Source organism: Telmatherina bonti (assembly GCF_933228915.1).
Source record: "Telmatherina bonti genome assembly, chromosome: 2".
Classification (NCBI taxonomy): domain Eukaryota; kingdom Metazoa; phylum Chordata; class Actinopteri; order Atheriniformes; family Telmatherinidae; genus Telmatherina; species Telmatherina bonti.
Window position 1 is genome coordinate 38,721,209 of NC_136620.1, and position 19,998 is coordinate 38,741,206.

The 19,998-nt window shown below is 41.3% G+C and overlaps 2 protein-coding genes across 17 annotated transcripts in view; both read left to right on the top strand.

Moving 5' to 3' along the window:
• The window catches only part of mical3a (microtubule associated monooxygenase, calponin and LIM domain containing 3a), a 94,772-nt gene extending 91,142 nt beyond the window's left edge, over positions 1-3,630 (top strand). For all 15 annotated transcript variants that reach the window (XM_079253672.1, XM_079253664.1, XM_079253678.1 and 12 more), the window contains 2 exons: positions 1,718-1,791; positions 1,883-3,630. In XM_079253672.1, coding sequence (XP_079109798.1) covers positions 1,718-1,791; positions 1,883-2,067 — 259 coding nt within the window. In that variant the 3' untranslated portion in view covers positions 2,068-3,630. The remainder of the gene's footprint in view (positions 1-1,717; positions 1,792-1,882) is intronic.
• A 3,980-nt stretch (positions 3,631-7,610) lies between these two features.
• On the top strand, positions 7,611-19,505 carry ttc38 (tetratricopeptide repeat domain 38). Of its 2 annotated transcripts, none has more exons than XM_079251364.1 (14): positions 7,611-7,701; positions 7,975-8,052; positions 8,124-8,205; positions 9,811-9,982; positions 11,393-11,566; positions 13,752-13,827; positions 13,985-14,104; positions 14,197-14,256; positions 14,490-14,528; positions 14,993-15,074; positions 15,367-15,532; positions 16,262-16,421; positions 16,847-16,920; positions 19,057-19,505. In XM_079251364.1, exons 1-14 carry the CDS (start codon positions 7,672-7,674, stop codon positions 19,142-19,144), a joined length of 1,401 nt encoding a protein of 466 aa, XP_079107490.1. In that variant the 5' UTR covers positions 7,611-7,671; the 3' UTR covers positions 19,145-19,505. The 2 variants fall into 2 exon arrangements, with proteins under 2 accessions (XP_079107490.1, XP_079107491.1); XM_079251365.1 differs by having other exon boundaries at positions 9,835-9,982.
• The last annotated feature ends 493 nt before the right edge of the window (positions 19,506-19,998 follow it).

Genomic DNA, 19,998 nt, shown 5'->3' on the forward strand with positions numbered 1-19,998 from the left:
CTGCTTCAGCATGTCTGGATGGATCCGATGCCGTGTTGGAATGGCTGAAGAGTGTGATATGACACAGTTACAGCACCAGTATGGACGTTCTTCTCAGTCCATCCTGCACTGGCGGGTAAACCAGAAGAGTTTGTTGCAGGCAGTTTGCTCAAGACTTTCATGTATTTCACCTTTACTGCTGAAAATCTTTCACAAGTGATGCAAAATGTTCAGACTGAGGAATCTGATTGGAATATTTCTATATTTATCTATTCTGTTTGGTCCCACCCAGGCTTTCTGAAGGAAAGAAAACAATCAATATGCCAGTAGGCTGTTTAGTCTTGCAGTGTGAGCCATGCTTTTGATGCTAAAGTGCAGCTGGACTCTGCAACGTGCCGCGTAGCGACAGGTGGTCTGCAGGAAGTCGCTTCATGTGGAAAATAAACATCAACATTTCATGGTTGTGGGTGAATTATAGATGAGAATTTTATTTTTTTTCTTCAAATATTGGGATTAAATAAACATAATAACCGTATTCTAAAGTATTGGGCGCTGGGGTTGCCTTTGTTAGCGGTGGGTTTGTGGTTCTGACGCTGAGAACGGGGCTAAAACCACGGACTTTGGATGTTTTTCCAGTTAAAAAGAAATATTGTTGTGTGCAGAAACATTTCAGAGCAAAAACATGACTATATGACAGGTTTACGTAGCAAGTTCTGCTGATAATAAACCACCTTCAGAGAGCAGCACTGTGTCATATTTACTGTTCGGGTCACAGGTTTGATACCAACGGCTGTGTCCAGATCTGTCTGCAGGTGATGGGTTGTTTGGTAGTTATCGTAGCGGGTGAACGAGGAACAGGTTTAGGGTTGGAAAACTGGACCTGTGCAGGTCTCTGCTCAACGTTCAGCTCTGCAACTCAGCAGAAATGTGACTTTTAGCTGCAGGGCTGCATGGTGATCTGGTTGTTTGCACCACAGCCTCACAGCGAGAAGGTTGCTGGTTCGAGCTCCAGCTGGGTGGACGTGTGAACTCTGCATGTTTTCCTTGTCTATCTGGTGACTTAGTGAGCCTAAACTGAGAATAAATATGAGCTGCGATGGACTGGCAACCAGTCCAGCTGTACCTGCTTCTCGCCTGCTAGCTGCTGGGTTGAGCTCCAGCATCCTCGCGACCCTGAACTGGACTAAGCGGCATGGAAAATGGTTGGATATTTAGCTGCATTTCCTGCTCCTGTAGCCAGTCCATCAGTCTTAAAGGCTTCCTCCTAAAGCTGAAGAGAAGCAGAATGTTTCCAAGAGCCTGAGTTTTACAGACATTAGTAGATCTGCTGCATTTTCCCAGTCCTACACCTCCTGACCGTCTGCAGCAGCAGTTAAGAACACGTAATGATCCCATGAACCCCTGCAGAGCATAAAGATGATAAAATACCACAGATTTACCGGCCCTTATTTGTAATTATTACACTTTAAAATTGATTAGCGATGTGATTCACACACATTTTTCAGCTTAATATGAAATTTGATCACATTTTCAGTCCATTTAGCAAAGCGGCTTCATTCCATCCTGAAAACTGGTCAAATGATCTGTTTTCTCACCGTTAGCTCCCGAGAGATTTGCAATTAATGGTTTTAGAAATACTAATAATGTTTATTTAATTTTGCTTCTTTAAACGATGAAATGTGGAGAAATTGAACTGAAAGAACATTTTTACTTCTTTTCCCCGGTTTGTCTCTTAAAGCGCCAGAGAGCTGGAGCTGGAGGACCGGCAGAGCCGCCTGCAGCAGGAGCTCCGGGAGCGGATGGCTGTGGAAGGTGAGGACAGGAATGCTAAACGGCTTCAACTTCACTGCTTCATTCTAAATGTTCTCGTCTTGCTGTAATTCCTGCTTTTCGTTCATATCAGACCATTTAAAAACTGAGGAGCAGCTGGCTCAGGAGAAGCAGATCCTGAATGAGATGTTGGAGGTGGTGGAGCAGCGCGACGCCCTCGTAGCTCTCCTGGAGGAGCAGAGACTCCGGGAGAAGGAGGAGGACAAGGACCTGGAGGCTGTCATGCTCTCAAAGGGATTCAGCCTGAACTGGGCCTGATCTGAGCTGCTCATCGTGGAAAGCAGCCTCAGCCTCGTACGGTCGTCTCTGATATGATTGGTCTTCTCAACACCAACACAGGCTGTTGGTCTAAAACTGTCACACCTACAGCAGCGAATGTGTAAAAACACAAACGGTTTACCTATCCTCTGCCTGAAGGCACGCCGAGCTCATCACTGCTCTGCTCTGTGGGAGGAGGGATAGACGGCATATTCACAACTTTATCGTCCCAGCCTAGAAGTGGATCCTTTCAAGCAGGAAAGAAGGCGGGGCTTCTGGAAACATGTGCGAAGACTTCACCCTCCGTTTTGTAAAGGGAAGAATGCAGTCGGGTCCTGCTGATGTAAAGCAACTGTGTAAAAAAGAGAAGAAAAATATGTTTTTGTGTACAGATGTGTTGAACGAGCTGCATTTTCAGCAGATGAGGGTCCTCTCTGTGTTGGAATGGCGGCTCGTCGCTGGGAATGTGGGGCTCAAGCCGCCTTCCTTCCCACTCACTTAACTCACTCTGGCATCTCTGTGAGCAACAGAAACACAACGAAAGGCTGTTTTTTCCTCACTTCTCCCAGTTAGCAAGTCAACACTAAGAAGCCAGAAGTGCAGCCATGTTTTTTATGCATCTCTTCGTTTGCTTTTAACAGATTCGTTTCTTTTTATTTTGTGTTCACATGAGAACGCAGTCGGATTTTCTTGCACTTTTACGCTCCCAAGCCGTTGCATGTCAGGAAGGAAGGCTGCAGCCACAAAGAGAGAGTTTTAACCTCTCTCTGAGCATTTCATGTGACTTGTTAGCTTGACGACGATGATGATGAGCGTCTCTGTGAGTTATCATTCGCCGTGTGTCACCCTGACCGTTTAGGTTTACAGATACTAGCTCTGTGTTGGATTGAACTGGTTCCTCTCAGAACGAACCGTATCATCAGTGTGGTTGAGTTATTTCTGTTAACATCAGGTTGTTTTTGGTTTATTTTCCTCGCTCTGTGCCACAGGACTTCCTCCGTTGGTGGAGACGCTCCACACCTTTCCACGCTACTCTTGCACAGCAGTTCATAGCGGTTTTACACGTCTGCTCTGAAACGAGATGCCTTCTCCATTTCCGTTTTCCCCACTTCGTTTTTAATTAAGCTGGGTTGTTTTTTGAGTTTGTCGCAGCAGCAAATCCCACAGAAGATATTTTCCTCTTTGAAAAGCACGTCCCCAAACGGCTGCAGACGTGCGTGGAACCTTTTATTTGACCTGGTGGGCAGACGAATCCAAAAGCCTTTCCAGCGGCTGGAAAGGTTCAGCTGTTTTGCTGCAAAGAGGTTTTATTTATGAAGAGCTGTGGATAAAACGTTACATCATTTTAAGGATTGTTGTTTTAGACGGTGTGTGATAAGTTTGACACGATTGTATTGATATTTATTAACGTGTGCAAATGTATTATATGTAAAGAAAATGAATCCTAATTTTTAAACTGTTCTGTTGACACGACTTTAATGTAAATGCTTCATGTAGCTAAAACGCATTGGGGTGTTGGATGTATGCTGAAGACGGCAATAAAAGGATGCAGTTGTTCTCTTATATGTTTGTCTTCTACAATCTGACTTTTTAATCATATCTGTTGTGTTTATGAGCTTTTTTTTTATTCCAAAGTTGAAGCTAACATAAACTCACAGCTTTAATATTCTGCCTTATTAGGCTCAAATCTATTTCTGCAACTTTTATGACCTGCTGTAGAAAAAAAAAAAAAAACTTTATACCAACTCCATTGTGTAAAATGTTAACAACGGAATACAAAGGTTTGCAAATTCTTTTTAACTTGTATTCAGTGGAAAACACTACAGAGACAGCATTTATTGTTTAAATATTCACTCATCTTGATTTATGATTCCTGCAACATGTTCCAAAAAAAGCTGGGATCGAGGCAACAAAGAGCTGGGAAACTTGAGGAATTTCTTTTAAAAAAAAAACAAAAACAAACAATAAATATAAAACACCTTTGGATCATTCTACAGGTAAAGATTCATTGGAAACAGGTGGATGTCATGATTGGGTATAAAAGGAGACTCAAAGGTCAGGTTGTTCACATGCAAGGATGTGGGGAGTTTCAGCACTTTGTGAACAACTGTGTGAGCAAACGGTCCAACAGTTTAAGAACGACGATTTGCAGCATACAGTCACAGGATATTTAAGGATTTTTATAATCTGCAGTTCATAATATCATCTAAAGATTCAAAGCATCTGAAGAAATCTGCACATAAGAACGAAAACCATCACTAATGCTGTGACCGTTGACCTTTCAGGTGACATTGCATTAAAAACCTGGATTATCGTGTAAAGGATATCACACAGACTGTTTGTAAAAAGATGGGCGGAGCCTCCGTGACGTCACCCGCAGGTTTCTGAAGAGCTGAATTGAAGCTCGGTGGGCGGTTCCTACCATCGCCATCTTGGCAGGGGCATGCGTGTCGTCTCGCCCGGAAAATACAAATATGGGCAAAGAGGTGGAGCTGAGAGGGGGGCTGTGAGCATCATGGTGGATGATTGACATTGAGCGAACGCTGCGCTTTCTGTAGCTAAGAGCTAACTGAGCTAACCCGGAGATAACAGGAGCTAACGGAGGTAAGCGGGCTAAAGCTAAGTCATGTTGTTAACCGGCTAAAAACCGCAGTTGTTCTATGTTCTTCTGACTTGAAGCGGGAGATCGGGTACCTGTCAATCAAAAGGACACACCCCTAAATATGCTGAATTTTGAGATTAAATTACTTTTAAACGGGCGAGTTAGAAAAAAAATTCACTCTCCCCCCACAGTTGTCATGAAGGTAAACCTGACCTAATAACTGAAAATGGACTTTTGAACCAGGCTGTAAACATGTTTATTCCTGCTGTAAACATGTTTATTTCTGCTGTGAAGTTGGTCTTTTTAACATGGGAGTCTATGGGGATTTGCTCTGTTTTGCAGTCCCTAGTGGATGAAGGGGGAACTGCAGTTTTATGCACTTCCACATAGGCTTCACTTTTAACTGTCCATCTTTCATATACACACAATGGGACTCACCATGTGGGCCGGGGAACACTTCAGAAAACCACCGTCTGTTAGTTCTTTGCTACGTCTACAAGTACAGGTTAAAACTCTGCCATGCAAAGCCAGATACCGGAAACGCCACCAGCTTCTCTGGGACCTACCATCTACAAAACTTCATCAGTGAGTGTCTTCGGTTCCTAAACGCTTACTGAATGTTGTTAACAGGAAAGGCGAAGAAGCACCGAGGTAAACATGACCCTGTCCAATAAAACATGTTACTGGCATTATATATTAAAAATGTATGAACATTTGGACAAAAAAACAATAAAGTTGATCAGTTTGAACAGTTTGTATTCAATTGAATAAAGATTGAAAAGCATTTTCAGATCATTAAATTCTGTTTTATTTACCTTCTACACAACGTACCATCTTCATTGGAAGTTGGGTTGTATGTGAGTGGGTGATGTAGGACTGCAGGTGCACAAAGTCTGCATGACATCTCTGATATTTTCTACAGAACACGATATAAACAAACTATTTTAGCCCGTGTTTGTGGACACTGTGATGAAGTGTGGTGAAGATGTTTGAGGACCCTCGGGAGACAGGATGAAGACAGAATGGTTTATGAAGTGTCTAAACTCCAGATACACTGAATATTCCAGCATAACAAGAGAAAAAAACAGGATTGTACTTTACGTATTATGCAGTTAACTTTGTAGGACCTTCCCGTCTGGCGACCGCCAACATGTCCGATTAATAATTGAAGCCAGAACCAAGATCCTAGTTAGTGTTTCTCTTCAACTGTATTTTCATTTGTGATGTAAAAGAAGATTTTCTCCCACAGAGCTGAGGAAGGCGGTGTGTCTCTCCGAGTCAGACGTGTGGGTGCTGCATTGTGGTGGTTTGTACTTTTACCTTACAGAAAGATGTTTCTGATGTCTGTCTGTGTGGAGTTTGCATGTTCTCCCTGGACCTCTGCGTGTTTTCTTATTGTGTTCCAGAAACATTGATGTTAGGTTAACAGACATGACCGTGTTTGTCTTTTATTTTCATGTTTTTCTGGCTCTTCCAGGGTTTATGTTGGACAACTGAATCTCCTGTCTTCCCTGCAACCCTGACCAGGATTTGGTGGGTATAGAAACTGGATCAAGACTATAGGTCTCCAGTTTGTTTGAGGTCCTTATGTGAGATGGAAGTATGCAAGCAGCAGCATGACAGGGGAGGTATGAGGGAAGAAGCTGAAGTGCTTCCTGCACTGGACCAGGCTGCTCTGCTTTTATTACTTGGACAAACTGGCATTTGTTTGGAGAAATTTGAGGAACAGAATGTGTGAAAAGCCTGACAATGTTCTCTTCTATAATCTTTGATAAGAAAGTAATATTTAATACTATATCACTACATTTATTTAAGTGTTTGAGGCTGCATTTTTAAGGTGTTAAAAAGCACCGTTCCTGTAGCATGAGCTGATCATTTGTAGCTTCAGAGCTGCAGACCTAAAACAAAAGAAAAAAGCTTTGTGAAAAACGACAGGAAGATGTTTGGTTTGGCTTTTTAGACGTATGACAGATGGTCAGGAATTAAAAGAAAAAAATCATTTACGAGACTTTTAACATGAAAACGAAAAGGGAAAAAGAAAGCAATCAGATAATGACTTGATTTCGTTGTCAAGGGAAACAGCAGATGGGAACCTATTTCACCTTTCCTCTTCTTCTTCTTTTTAAAAAAAATACATTTTAGTCCAGATTAAAATATCTGTGTGGTTTAGAAGATTAAAATCTGTTAAATTTGCTTTTTTATAAATAAAATAAAGCTTTCAAAAATTGTATCTATCAGTTGAGAGCAGATTTTGTGAGGATATGGGGCTGCTGTAGCTTGTGGAATGTCATTTCCATGAGATTACCCAACAATAGGCCTTCTTTTTCCAGTTTGGGAGATGCCATCCCATCCCATCACACTACCGCCATCAAAACCTGCTCCACGAACCCGTGTTCTGGACCGGCATCTTCCCAGACAGCTGAAGCATGTCTGTGCTCATTAGCTACTAATCAGGTGTCTGATCATAAGGGATGCTACAAGCTCAAAACAGAAAAGGCTGTTTTGCTTTTGGCATGGACACAACCCACATCCTCAACTCTGCCGCTCATCCCACGTTTCCCTTACCAACAAGGAGCATTTAACAGGGAAATACACAGTTTAGAGCAGTTTAGGATTTATTGCCAAGAAAATAAAAGTAAAGAAAAAATACAACAAGAAAGAAATCTAGTAATGTGTACAATTTTTGTGATTTAGGCATATAACAAAATAAAGCCAAAGGTTAACAATGAAATGAAACCAGGGAAAAACTTTTTTTTTTTTTTAGTCTTTATTTTAATCCCAACGCCATTCAAACACTACCAATCGAAATAAATAATTTGAGTACAGACAAAAAACAAACAAAACAAAAAAAAACAAAACAAAACAAAACAAAACAAAACAAAAAACAAGATGTCGATGCTCTTATTTTGACAGAAAATCAACACAAGAAGCAACTTCCGCTTTTAAATCTGACCACTTTGAGATTTAAAGTCGGACGAAGTGCAGCAGCTTGGACCTTCAGGATGACCCAGTCAAGTTTCAGAGACTGTCAGGTGAGTAATGACGCGTAAAGTCACGCAAACGTCACACTTTTCGCAAAGATGACGTCAGAGATTAGTTTTTGCAAAAGAAATAAAAGTTGCTGTCGGATCGATGGCGTTATGTTGGATTAACGGGGTTTGCAGAAGTGAAAGTATGGCGTGTGAAGACGTGCAAAGTTCACCAGTACAACTGCAGTTTGGACGTTTTGGCCTGGATGTAAAAACACGCAGGTGTCACGCGCGTCATAATCCACATTTCACTCGGTTTTTTTTTTTTCCCTGCAGGCGTGGAGAGCCGAGGGTCTTCCTCTGACCACCAGCAGCAACGAGGCTTGCAAACTGTATGATGCCATACTGACACAGGTAGCTTCTCCGTGAGCAGGTAAACAGTCCCTGCAGACTGAAAAATGACGTCACGTTTCTCCACTTTCTAGTATGTGAAATGGAGAAACGACGAAAGTTTGGGAGGAATTGAAGGATGCATCTCCTCCATGCAGACAGCTGACCCCAACTTCGGTAAATACACTTCTTCTTTCATTCACTTAGTTTGTTCTTTAAACTAAAAAGCAGACATTTTTTTTTCTCATGATGAAGTATGAATGTTTCCACTTCCTCATGGTTTCACGTTGCTGAAAATGAAAGATTATAAATATATCATAATATCCAGGGACACAAAGAAAATGATTGTGCTGACGTGATTTCCATCCATCCAACCTGCAAACAGATGATTTCCTGGTTTAAGGTCATTACAGGTCACTTCACACCAATCTGGATGAGGGTAGAGTTATTCTCCTTATTTTTATTTTATAATAATGTTTTGTTCTTTTAGAAAAACTCAAATTCCAATTAGAATTTAAGACACTTGGACAAATTTACAACCTTTCAGATAAAAAAAAAAAAATAAAAAAATCTTGCCATAAAATTTCACAGGTTTTTTCCACGTTTTTGCTCAAATCTTTCAACTAAATTGAGTCTTTATGAAACTTCCAAAAATCGAATTCTACTAAATATTTACATCCTTTATATGGTAATCTGAATTCCTTATATCACTGGTTTTATTTATTTTTATTAATGTTTGTTTTTAAGGATCAGTCTCCAAACAGATTTAATCTCTAATGTTATGATAGCAGGATATTTTTTTTATCCTCTAAGGAACCAGAACAGTAGCATATTTTAAATCTCAACCTGCAAAAACACTAGCAATGCATCAAAATCAGTGTTATTACAGATTTTTCATGTATTTTAACAACTGATATTTAAAAAAAAAAAAAGTCAAATAAAACCAATCCCCTGGTTGCCAGACATTTTTATATGTAAAATATTTATTTTATATGCATTTTTTTTTTCTAAAACACTGATATTATGATATTAAATTGGCATTAAAATGATTAAATCATTTAAATAATTATATATTTGATAATTTATTATTAAAACTGAAGTTGAATGAAAGATTGGATTAAAGAAAATGGAAAAAACGTCAATCAGTGATGTTTTAGAGTAATTATTATCAGATATTTTATCCTCTGACGGTAGATTGAGGGAGAGATTAGACCTTTTTTATGAGCTTTTTATGTGAACATGAATAAACGAAGTGCTGGTCCAGCATTCAGATCAGTTTACACGTAAAACCACCTCTCACAATGGAGACAAAAAGCATGTTATTGTTGCAAAAATGGTGTAAATTAGAGGTTTTTGTTGTTTCTATTTCATAACCCTTCAATATTGAATTGACTTGCATCACTATTTACAGATTTATTTATTAAAACCGACTAAAGAGCATCAGATGCTGCTACATGGACAGGAGATCTTTATCTTTCTGCAGGGCAAAAGGCTTCTGGTTGTTAATGACGTAACCTCAGTCAGGTGAGGTGTGGAAATGATGACAGAAATGGTCTGCAGAGAGGTTTAAACCACAGAAGCACCTCCTTTTATGACACACTGAATCTTTCATGTTCAGTTTCCCTTCTGTTCAACACTAAGAGGAGATGTGAAGCTGCTGACTTTGCATCTGGCTTCAGTCCCAGAACAGAGACTTTGCAGCTTGCATGTGATTTTTCATGTGAATTGCTTTGTTGAAGCAGGAAAGTCCAAACAGAGAAGCTTTCTCTGTTTTTGCCACAGTTATGGGTCATGTGATCAGTACAGGGTTGGAGCTGGTGGCGACAACGAGCAGCGTCCGGCTGAATGAACGCCTGGCCAGCGCCGTGAGGCGAACGGTGCAGCTCGCCAGCGGCCAGGACATCTCGCCCCGAGAGAAGCTCCATGTCAGAGCAATGGAGCTCTTCTCTCATGGGTAAGACGCCGTGGCGGCCGCTGATCAAGGCCAACGCTTCCCAAACGGGGGTCAAACCACCAGTTGTTATCGGGGATCACAAAGAGACATTTTTACAAAAAAGAGAACAATCCTTTTTATTGTGCAGAAAGACGAGTGTTCCAGATGCACAGACTCATAGTAGAAATAATTTGTTTTTTTTTAACCCTTTCATGTCATTTAGTGGACACTGATTTACAAGCTTTTTCTTTTGCATATTCATGAATGAGGAGGGTATTTTAATAAATAAACCACTTCAGTGGATGTTAGTGAGTCTTCCAAAACGTTTTCACTCAGTGGAGAATAAGTAAATATGATATAATTGAACATAATGTCAGTATGCAAGTTTGCATTTGTGATAAATATGAAAAGAAAATGCTATATTTTAGAGAATATTTACATAATAAAATTATGTTTATGTATTATAAACATTTTATAGAATACATAAAAATAAATCATAATACATTCTAAATATTACTAATAAACAATAAAAAAATTATCATTGCACATGTCTGTAGAGGTAAAATACTGTATTTAGAAAATTGTTGCATTGTTTTTATTAGTCAAGTTATAGTTCAGGTTTATTTATACAGCACATTTCTACAGCAGCAGCTGCCGAAAGTGCTGAACAGTAAAGCAACAAACAACAACAACAACACTGCACATTAAACAAAACAAAACAAAAAAAAAAAATCTGGACACAAAATAAAAAAAAAAAATATATAAGTAAAAGAAAAAGCTCAGGTATGACCAAATGCCAGCACAAAGAAGTGGGTTTTAAGGACGGACTTAAAATCAGGGACAGATTGAGCAGCTCTGATGTGAAGGGGAAGCTGGTCCATATCTTAGGAGCAGCAACAGAAAAGGCTCCATCATGAAAGTCGTGCATGAAAGGGTTAAACAGAAAATACGTGTAGTTGTTGCAGGCTGGTGTGTGAACGCTCCTTCTCAGACGGAGAAATTTCCATCTTTCCCGCGGTGCAGACGGTAAAAAGTCTCATTCGAGTTTCAGCGAGTGACAGGAAGTGGACCGCTTGTGGGAGAAGATTCTATTTTTAAAACAAAGCTTCATGAACGTTGTTTGTTTGGTCTTGAAGTTGGTTTTTTTATCTACCCTCCAACGTGATCCGGTCACATGTCCCAGATGTATCCCCGTTCAGATGAATCCCACTCAGTCTGGGAAGTAACATCTGTTTTCTCTTCGGCGTCTTATTTCCCGGAGGAACTGAAAGTCAGAAAGACGTTTTGTTCCTCATTTTCCTGGAAGATTCGGCTGATCAGAGGCTTCTCGTGTCCCCGCGGTGTGCAGCAGCGTCTGTGATCCCCCCCCCCGTTGTCCGCCGTCACTCAGAACTCTGCGTGTTTGTGACAACTACTCACATTTTCTTGTAGAAATTTTCCAAAAGCCTGTGAGGTATGGGAAGACATCCTGGTGGACCATCCCACCGATATGTTGGCTCTCAAATTTTCCCATGATGCCTACTTCTACATGGGAGCCCAAACCCCGATGAGGGACTCTGTAGCCAGGGTGCTCCCCCACTGGAAACCTCACACACCTCTGTCCAGGTACTAAACACATTCATTCATCCCTCGTTCGGTAAGTTGTGACGCACCAAAGCAACACTATATCGTTCATCAGTTACCGTTTGTGCATGAAGAAATTTTTTATTTTAAGAATATTTACTGTCAATAATTACATGAACTAGTGTGTTATGACTATAATTACACAGCTTCTACACTTCTATAACTTATAGCAAAAAATAGATTATTAGCTGCTTCTTATCTTTAGAAAAACTGTTTTTTTTTTGTTGTTTTTGTTATCACAGATTGTGTTTATTGTAAGTTTTAATGTAAGTTTTATTGTTTCTGCAGGGCCAGGTCTTCATAATGAGAATTGGTTCTTAACTGACTTATCTGGTTAATTAATGATTATATTTGATTATTATTTGCTTAAATCAATGTGTAAAAAACCTGCCTGGCCAATAAAACAAACAAACAAAAAAAACCCAGTCAGGTCACATGATGTAACATTTGGTTGGACTTCCTTTAGCTGTGGGTCCAGCAGCCTTTCTCTCTGTCATTGTTTCAACAAGCTTCTGCAGCGTCACATGATTTCGGAGTTGCATTCATCTCCACCAGTATCTTGTGTTGATGATGGGAGAGTCTAATCACTGCTCAAAGCCTTCTCCAGAACATCCCAAAGATCCTCCATGGGGTTCAGGTCTGGACTCTGGTGGCCAGTCCAGGTGTGAGACTGATGTCTCCCTGAACCGCTCTTCCACACTCTGAGCATCATGAATCCTGCTGGAGTCATCTTAGAAAATGGAATAACCTGCTGATTCAGCATATTCAGGGATCAGCTGACCTCATTATTTGGACACATAATGTTGCTGAACTTCGACCTGAAACTGGACCCGACCACCTGCAGCAACCCCAGATCATAGGCTGCCCTCACAGTAGGCATGATGACGTCTGCATCTCTTCCTCTGCCTCTCTTCTTACCCAGATGCTCCATCCCTCTGGAACAGGGTAAACCAGGACCCATCAGACCACATGACCTTCTTCCAGCTCCAGAGTCCAGTCTTTCTGCTGCTTCTCCTCTCTGATCAGAGGTCTTCTTCCGGCTCCACAGCTGTTCAGTCTCATCGTTCATGTGGAAATGTTCTTACTGTCTCTGTGATGGGCCGAGCAGTGAAGAACAGTCAGGCACAGGTTTAAAGTTCAAAAATAGAGGTTTTTATTATGACCCCAAAAAAGAAAGTTATTTCAATATAAATGAATAAATCCGGCCCATAAAAAAGGTCAACTTAAAGCTATAATCAGAGAACTTGTAACAGAAGTTAGTCAAGCAACAAAATGAAACCAACTGACCTGACAAACTTAAATAGTGTCTGATCAGCACAAACAAAAAAACAGGTGATGACACAAAAAAAAAAACATAACTAAATGAACAAGGAAATTTCCCCCCTTTTTATTGCAGCAAATGATCTGGTCCAACTATCTGCTCCACCTGTTGGTTTACAGCCAAGAGACTGGAGCTGCTGGAACTTAAAGGGGAAAAAAAAACCAAACGAATAAATCATCATCACAACAAACTAAAATCTGGGCTATTTCAGAATAGTTGTGATGCTAAATTAAGCTAATGTCTAACAAAAATGTTATCTGTAACATAAATCCTAAATGTCTGTGTGGCAGCAGGCCCAGCCACAGTCACTATGAAACCTGCTCCTGAGTTCTACTGCTGTTTTTCTTCCATCTGGTTCCTCCAGACGTTCCAGTGATCACCATCAGCGTCATTCAGGATGTTTTTCCACCACGTTTCTTGCTGGAAGACGATGCTTCTCCACCATCCTTCCAGTTTTAATGCTGCTGGACGGTTCGGAACCCAGTTTCAGTCGTTTCTGCGTCTCCTCACATGTTTCAGATGCCGACCATCTGACCCTTCTGAAACAGACTAACATCGTTTCCACGACAACAGGATGTGTCTTTCCACATGTTTGTATGAGAAGTGAGAAGCTGCTCGTTGCATCAGTTGGGGTTAAATAAATTGTTGCAGCTGAAAGATGATCACGCTGCAGGAATCATCCAATAGGAAGCTCCGACCGGTTCGCTCCGTTAAATCCAGGCGGAACCTTTTCTTTGTCTAGACAACTTTTATTCATGTGTGTCTTCCTGCACAGATGAGCAAACACGTTCCCTTGAATTTGCAATGACAGGTTGTGTGTGTGTGTGTGTGTGTGTTTGCTCTCAGCTATCTGAAGGGGCTGTATTCCTTCGGCCTCCTTGAGACTCGCTTCTATGACCAGGCTCTGAAAGTAGCAATGGAGGTGAGATTCTCCCAGTGATCACAGTTTCCTTGAGATGATGATGTTGTTATTCTCCTGACTGACTGTGTGAGTCCACATGGACCATCATGTCCTGCTTAAAGACCAGCTGTCCCTCGATGGCCCATCTTTTTGACCTAAGTCACCTTTTCCTGTGCAGGGCCTCTCTCTGACCCCAGACGACGCCTGGTCCGTCCACTCCGTCGCCCATGTCCATGAGATGAGGGCCGAGGTGGACGAAGGCTTGATGTTCATGGAGAGCAGAGAAAAAGACTGGCAGGTGCAAATTTTTTGTAAATCAAGTTCAGAGTCACACAGTTTGGTAAAGAAAGGATTCGTGCCCGAGAACGTTCCTTTGATTCTTCCTTGCAGGTATCTGACGTCCTGGCCAGTCACAACTACTGGCATTGGGCTCTTTACTTCATCGAGAAGGTGAGGATAATGCTGTCATGGCTTTGTTTTCGCTCAGATGAAGAGCCGGCAGCAGACGTGCTTGTAGAACTTGTCTTCATCATTTCCCCGTAGCGATCTGAAGCCTGGACTTAATTATATCGCAAGATTAATTTGAGTTTGAGTCGGCGCAACACAATTCATCAACTTGGCTTATCTCTTAATCCAGATGAGTCATTCTCACCTTCTCCCCTCTTCCTCTTCCTCCTCCACAGGGCCAGTATGAAGCTGCTCTGCAAATATACGACACCCAGGTTGGTTTATAGTGAGAGTTTGTGTCCAAACTTTACCTACGTGTTTCTGTGAATTCCTTTTTTACGAAGCAAAAATGCTCCAAAACACAGAAGAATCAGACAAAAAAGCAAAAAGCGTGAGAGTCTTGAGGGTTAAGTGTGAACAAATAGAGGCTGTAAAGATGTGATAGCCGAGGATCCAGCCACTTCATGCCAAAGCTGATGCTGTTTTCCTTTTTCCTCTAAAAACACACTGAAGATAGATCAGTGGAAGCAGAGCTCTTCTCATGTCATGAACATTTCTGGGGTCACTTTACCACCACCGTGTCTGAAACTCTTACATCACGTTGAGCTGCAGTTCATAAATGTTTAAAAGAATCTGCAAATTAAAAGTTAATGTCTTGGAAAAGATGTTGCTGTATGATCTCAGTGTGTTGCTAGCTTCAGTATTTCCAACCATCGGCTGCTTGTGGTGCTTCTCTCAGGTCATCAAACGTCTGAAAGCCTCTGGATCCATGCTGGACACCGTGGACGCCTGCTCCATGCTCTGTAGATTAGAAATGGAAGGTAGGACTTGTTAAACCAGGACTCAGGATGTGTGCATGCACATCTGTAGGAAGAAATGATGCAACGTTGTTGATATGTTGCTGACAGGAAACCAGAACGTCTCATTTAAGCCGAACGGCTAACGAGGGGAGATAATCTCCGTTTTCACACCTCATTAACGTGACGGTGAAGCTCTGCGTCAGAAAAATGGGGATAATTAGCAGAACTGACCACATTTTATTTATTATTCATTTATTTTTAAGAGGAGCTGGCATCATGGCTTCCCTTGGAAAAGCTGTTTTTCTTGCTACAGGTGTGTGTGTGAAGGACCGCTGGCGTGAGCTGCTCCAGATAACACAGCCTCACACCGACGACCATGTGACCTTGTTTAACGACCTGCACTTTCTCATGGCTTCTCTGGGGGCGAAAGAGAGCAGGACGACTCAGCGTCTGCTGCAGGGCCTCCAGGAATTAGCCAAGTAAGTTCTGCACCGTGTCTTCTGCCAGACTTATGTAAGAGCAGCTCAGGCGTTGTGTAAAGAGTGGACTGGAAGGTGGCTGAGCATAGGACGTAGGCGACACCAGTCGCTGCTGCTGCGGCTTTCTTTCCTTTCCCTCCTGTTTTATTTAACTGTTAAAGCACCGACACGCTGCCGTTGAACATCCGTCTTGTTTCATCTCTTTCATGGCATAAATGTGGGACCTTTAATGTTAATTCTGGTATTTTTTCTCCAAAGCAAAGCTTCACTTTGAATATCAAACGAGCTGCAGACTTTTTCAGGCTTTGCATTTGTTTAAGTCCATCACTGGAATTCACCACGCAGCTTTACTTACTTAGAAAATGCACTTTTCTAGTCAAAGGCAGACACTCGCAGCGTAAATCCAAGCTTCTTTTTTTTGTTTTTTTTTGTTTTTCAATTTAATTTTATTTATATATTTTTTTTAACTTTATTTTATTTTTAATTTTTTAAAAATTAAAAATATAATAAATTTAAAAAAAAAAAAGTTATTTATTCTTTTCATTTTTTTAAATTTATTGTTTTTATTCATTATTTTAATCCAAGCTTCTGCTGCAACAGTATTGGATGTTTAGCTGCACAGTGACATGAACCCTTCTCAGATTTCTGCAGCTTTTATAGTTTCATATCCATGCAAGTTTTTGATTTTCATCATTTTCGTTTACTTCTTTCTTTAAACCCTCCTCACAGAGAGCCTGGTGACAATCAGCAGCATCAGCTGGCTGGGAGCGTCGGCATAGCGATGTGTAAGGCTCTGATAGAGTACGACCAGGGCGACTACGAGCAAGCGGTGGAGCTGCTGTACCCCTTACGCTACCGCATGGTAGACATAGGTGGTAGTGATGCACAGGTAAGTTCAGCACAAATGGCTCGATGAGGGAAAATAAACACACACACATAAAATGTCTAACAATCAGATGGAGCCTCTTGTTGCTCCGATGACGAGCTGTCAGCCTTGAGGCTTTTCATTCTTTGGATATTATTGATCCTGCTGCATTGTTTTCCTGTTTCTGTTGTTAAAAAAAAAGAAAAGAAAGAAAAGCAGAGCAGAAGTGAAGCCAACATCTTCAGAGCTGCAGCCTTTAGCTCTACGAACAAACCACATATATGTGGTGTGAGAACGTGCAGCTCAACGCACCAGTGTATGAATAATAAATCTCTTTGATGGATGCTGATGGAATTTTCTGTTCTGTGTTCAGGAGGCAGTTTCCAGAGATGTTACAGTGCACACACAGTGCAGTGTTGTGTTTACTGATGGCTTCCTTGTTCTTACAGAGGGATCTGTTCAGTCAACTGCTTATTCATGCAGCCATGAAATCAGAGAGGAAGCATCACCAGAAACTGGGAAGGTAATGCACGGCTGGGATTTCAGACCAGGACGCTTCTGTCGCCACTTGCTGCTGTGATGCTCTTTGCTGTAACTGTTCAGAGGGAGCCTTTTATGCACTTTCCATGTCAGACTCATCGCACTGAGCCGAGTTTCATTTCTTCATGTTTGGTTTGCAAAGAGTCAGACTTTCATTTCATCTCTTAAAGTGGTCTCCAGCAGGAGTTCACCAGGCTTTTTCTTCTTTTCTGTCCAGTTGACGAAGCGGGACACTTTCTGGAGTGAGCTGATGTTCCCTTTTTTTGGAGCATATAAATAACTTAATCCTGAAAATACCTTTTAAATGAAGAGATGAACCAACGTTGTGTCGACACAGAACAGAAAACTTGGCAAGCTTACAATTTAAAACAGACTTTTTATTACTAACAGCTTCTTGTAAATAGAATTTGTTCCGGTTTTATTATTTGTTTTCATCCATGAAAATGCTTGAGATAAAGCATTGTGACAGGCATAAAATAGTGTTTTTACTCCAACGAGGTGATTCCCACCGAGCTGTTAGGCCAAGATGTGGCATATCGAGGCATTATGTGGAGAAAAACCCTGGAAAGAGGAGAGTTGCAGGACAAACAGAAGAACTTATAAGGTTTATATCTAAATTTACCAAAAACCCAGCAGAAATCTGAAACGGAGGATGAGAATCTGGTTTTTCAGTGGATCCGTCCACTGTTGAACGAAGACTGATGGGAGGATGGCTGTCAGGAAGCCAGTTTGAAGCAAATGACAGAAGAACTGGACTGAAAACCAGGAAGAACAAATCCTGCAGAGGTCTTGAACCCCCCTCAAAGCCTGGACCTCCATATTATTTAGGCTGTGTGAGGTCATTTGACAAAGATTCGACTAAAAGCAGCAAACTTCAAAAGAAAACCTTCAAAATGTCTTTTTTTTTTAAAAAAAAGTCTTTTCTTGGCAGCATATAAAGACCCGGGGAGGGTGGTCAAGACTTTTGCAAACTGTAAAACAGCTTGCATTGTTCTCTGAAGGCCGGTCCCAAGCCCGGATAAATGCAGAGGGTTGCGTCAGGAAGGGCATCCGGCCTGAAACGTCCCAATTCGGCCGACGATTCGCCGTGGCGACCCCTTCAGAGGGACAAGCCGAGAGGGAAACTGCAGCTTTTCTGCACTGTAATCTGCAACTTCCACATCTTTCCACGACGTTTCCGTCGGCTGAAAGTCACAACTTCGACGTGTTCTTTTGACTGTCCTGCAACAACTTATCGTCGTTTATCATCTCACATAAATTTCTTCCCACATCCACCTACTTTACCTGCTTTAATGCAGACTAATCTGTCGGAGATGGCCGGACGTCCTGGCCTGGTTGCTGCATTGCTGGCCCAGACCATGACATCGCCACCACCATGTTTCATAGATAGCTAAGACTCCCTTCTCCAGTCTCCAAACAGTGACTTTTATTTGACCTAAAAAGTTTGATTTCTGACTCGTCGGCTAAACATCTGCGTCCGTGTGATCTGAGCAAGCTGCTTGCTTCAGGAAAGCATGGTCGTTAGGAACCCTGCCATGCACATCATTACTGCTGGGAGTTCTCCTGATCCACATTAACATCAGCTGATGGGAGAATCCCCGTAGTTACGTAGAAGTTACATCATGTATGTTTGTGACTTTGAATCGTCTGCAACTTGCTGTTAAATGGCGCTTCATGTGTGAACATGACGTATTAGGAGATTCTTGTCCACTCACAGCTGCTTTCCATCTGACTGTTATTTAAACCCTAAAGGTTTACATGCTGCTACCACACACATCTGTTATGTGGCATTTTCAGCTTGCCTGCTTTTTATACCTTTTTATGTCATTTCTGATCATAAATAAATGTAGAAGTTTCCAGAGTCCTGGCATTGTTTAAGGCCCGGATTTCATCATAATATTGTAAAGTTGCTGTCCACTCCACTTTTCTCCATTTGACTTTCTTTGTAGGTACAAAGGAGAAGCTTCTTTTGTTTTTTTCCTCCCCCTGCGAAGCTGACATGCCCCTCTCTGTACACCATGTTATTCTTTCAGTATCGATCGGTTTAGCCCCTCAGCTTGTTGTTTTTTGAATCCGTACTCATCTCTGCACTGTCTTGTGTTGTGCTGGATTTCCCCAGATGTCTTGTTGTGGAGCGCGATGCCGTGAGACCCAACTCTCCTCTGACCCAGCGCCTGATGCACAAAGCTCTGGCTCTTCATGACTAGACTGATTGCAAGGTGTCCGAGCGGTTCCTGCGTGAAATCATCAGAGCTTGCTTGTAATCTCATGTCCCGTTGTTTTGCTTCGGGAGACTTCCAGCCAACAGCGAGGACCTTGCAGCTGCTGTCCAGACAATCAAAACCATCTAATAGAGGCCTTTTGATTATGAAACCTAAAATGTTCAATGTGCAATTGTTCATAAATAATTTTGTATAAAATCATGTAAAATAATCTGAAATGATTTTCTGTGATAAAATTCCTCTTGAAATTGTTTTTTAAATTTCAGTGATTTTGTCCCTGCCTTTGTATGAAACTTGCATTAATTACAGAAATGTCAGAAAAATAATAAAAAGCTAATTAAACATGTTTCCATTAACTGGTTTAATGGGCTGCAAAGTAGCTTCAGAAGGTGGTTGTGTAGTTGTTTGGCTGTAATAAGAACTTGTTCAGGCTGATGGTAAATCAAACAGCGGCTCGAACCATGTTGGTTTTTCATGTAAACACAAACCTGTTAGGAAGTATGGATGACTTATTAACTACAAGCAGCCAGAGTGCAGATCTCCACCATGTCATAAGACCTTTCACCTGAGAAAAACCCACCCAGTTACAGAGACATTGATCTGTATTTTGATCTCCATTAGCTGTTGCAATACAGCTATTTTTCCTGGAGTCAAAACAACGTTCCTCTCATAATACAATGATAACACCAGTTTTCTACACAACCTTGACAGTGATAGCGCATAACTAGCACATCCCACCCAAACACACACATGCATACATACACACTCACATACGCACACACTCTGTAATTAACACATTGCCAAGCAATATTATCAAAGCAAACGGTAAATATTTGTTT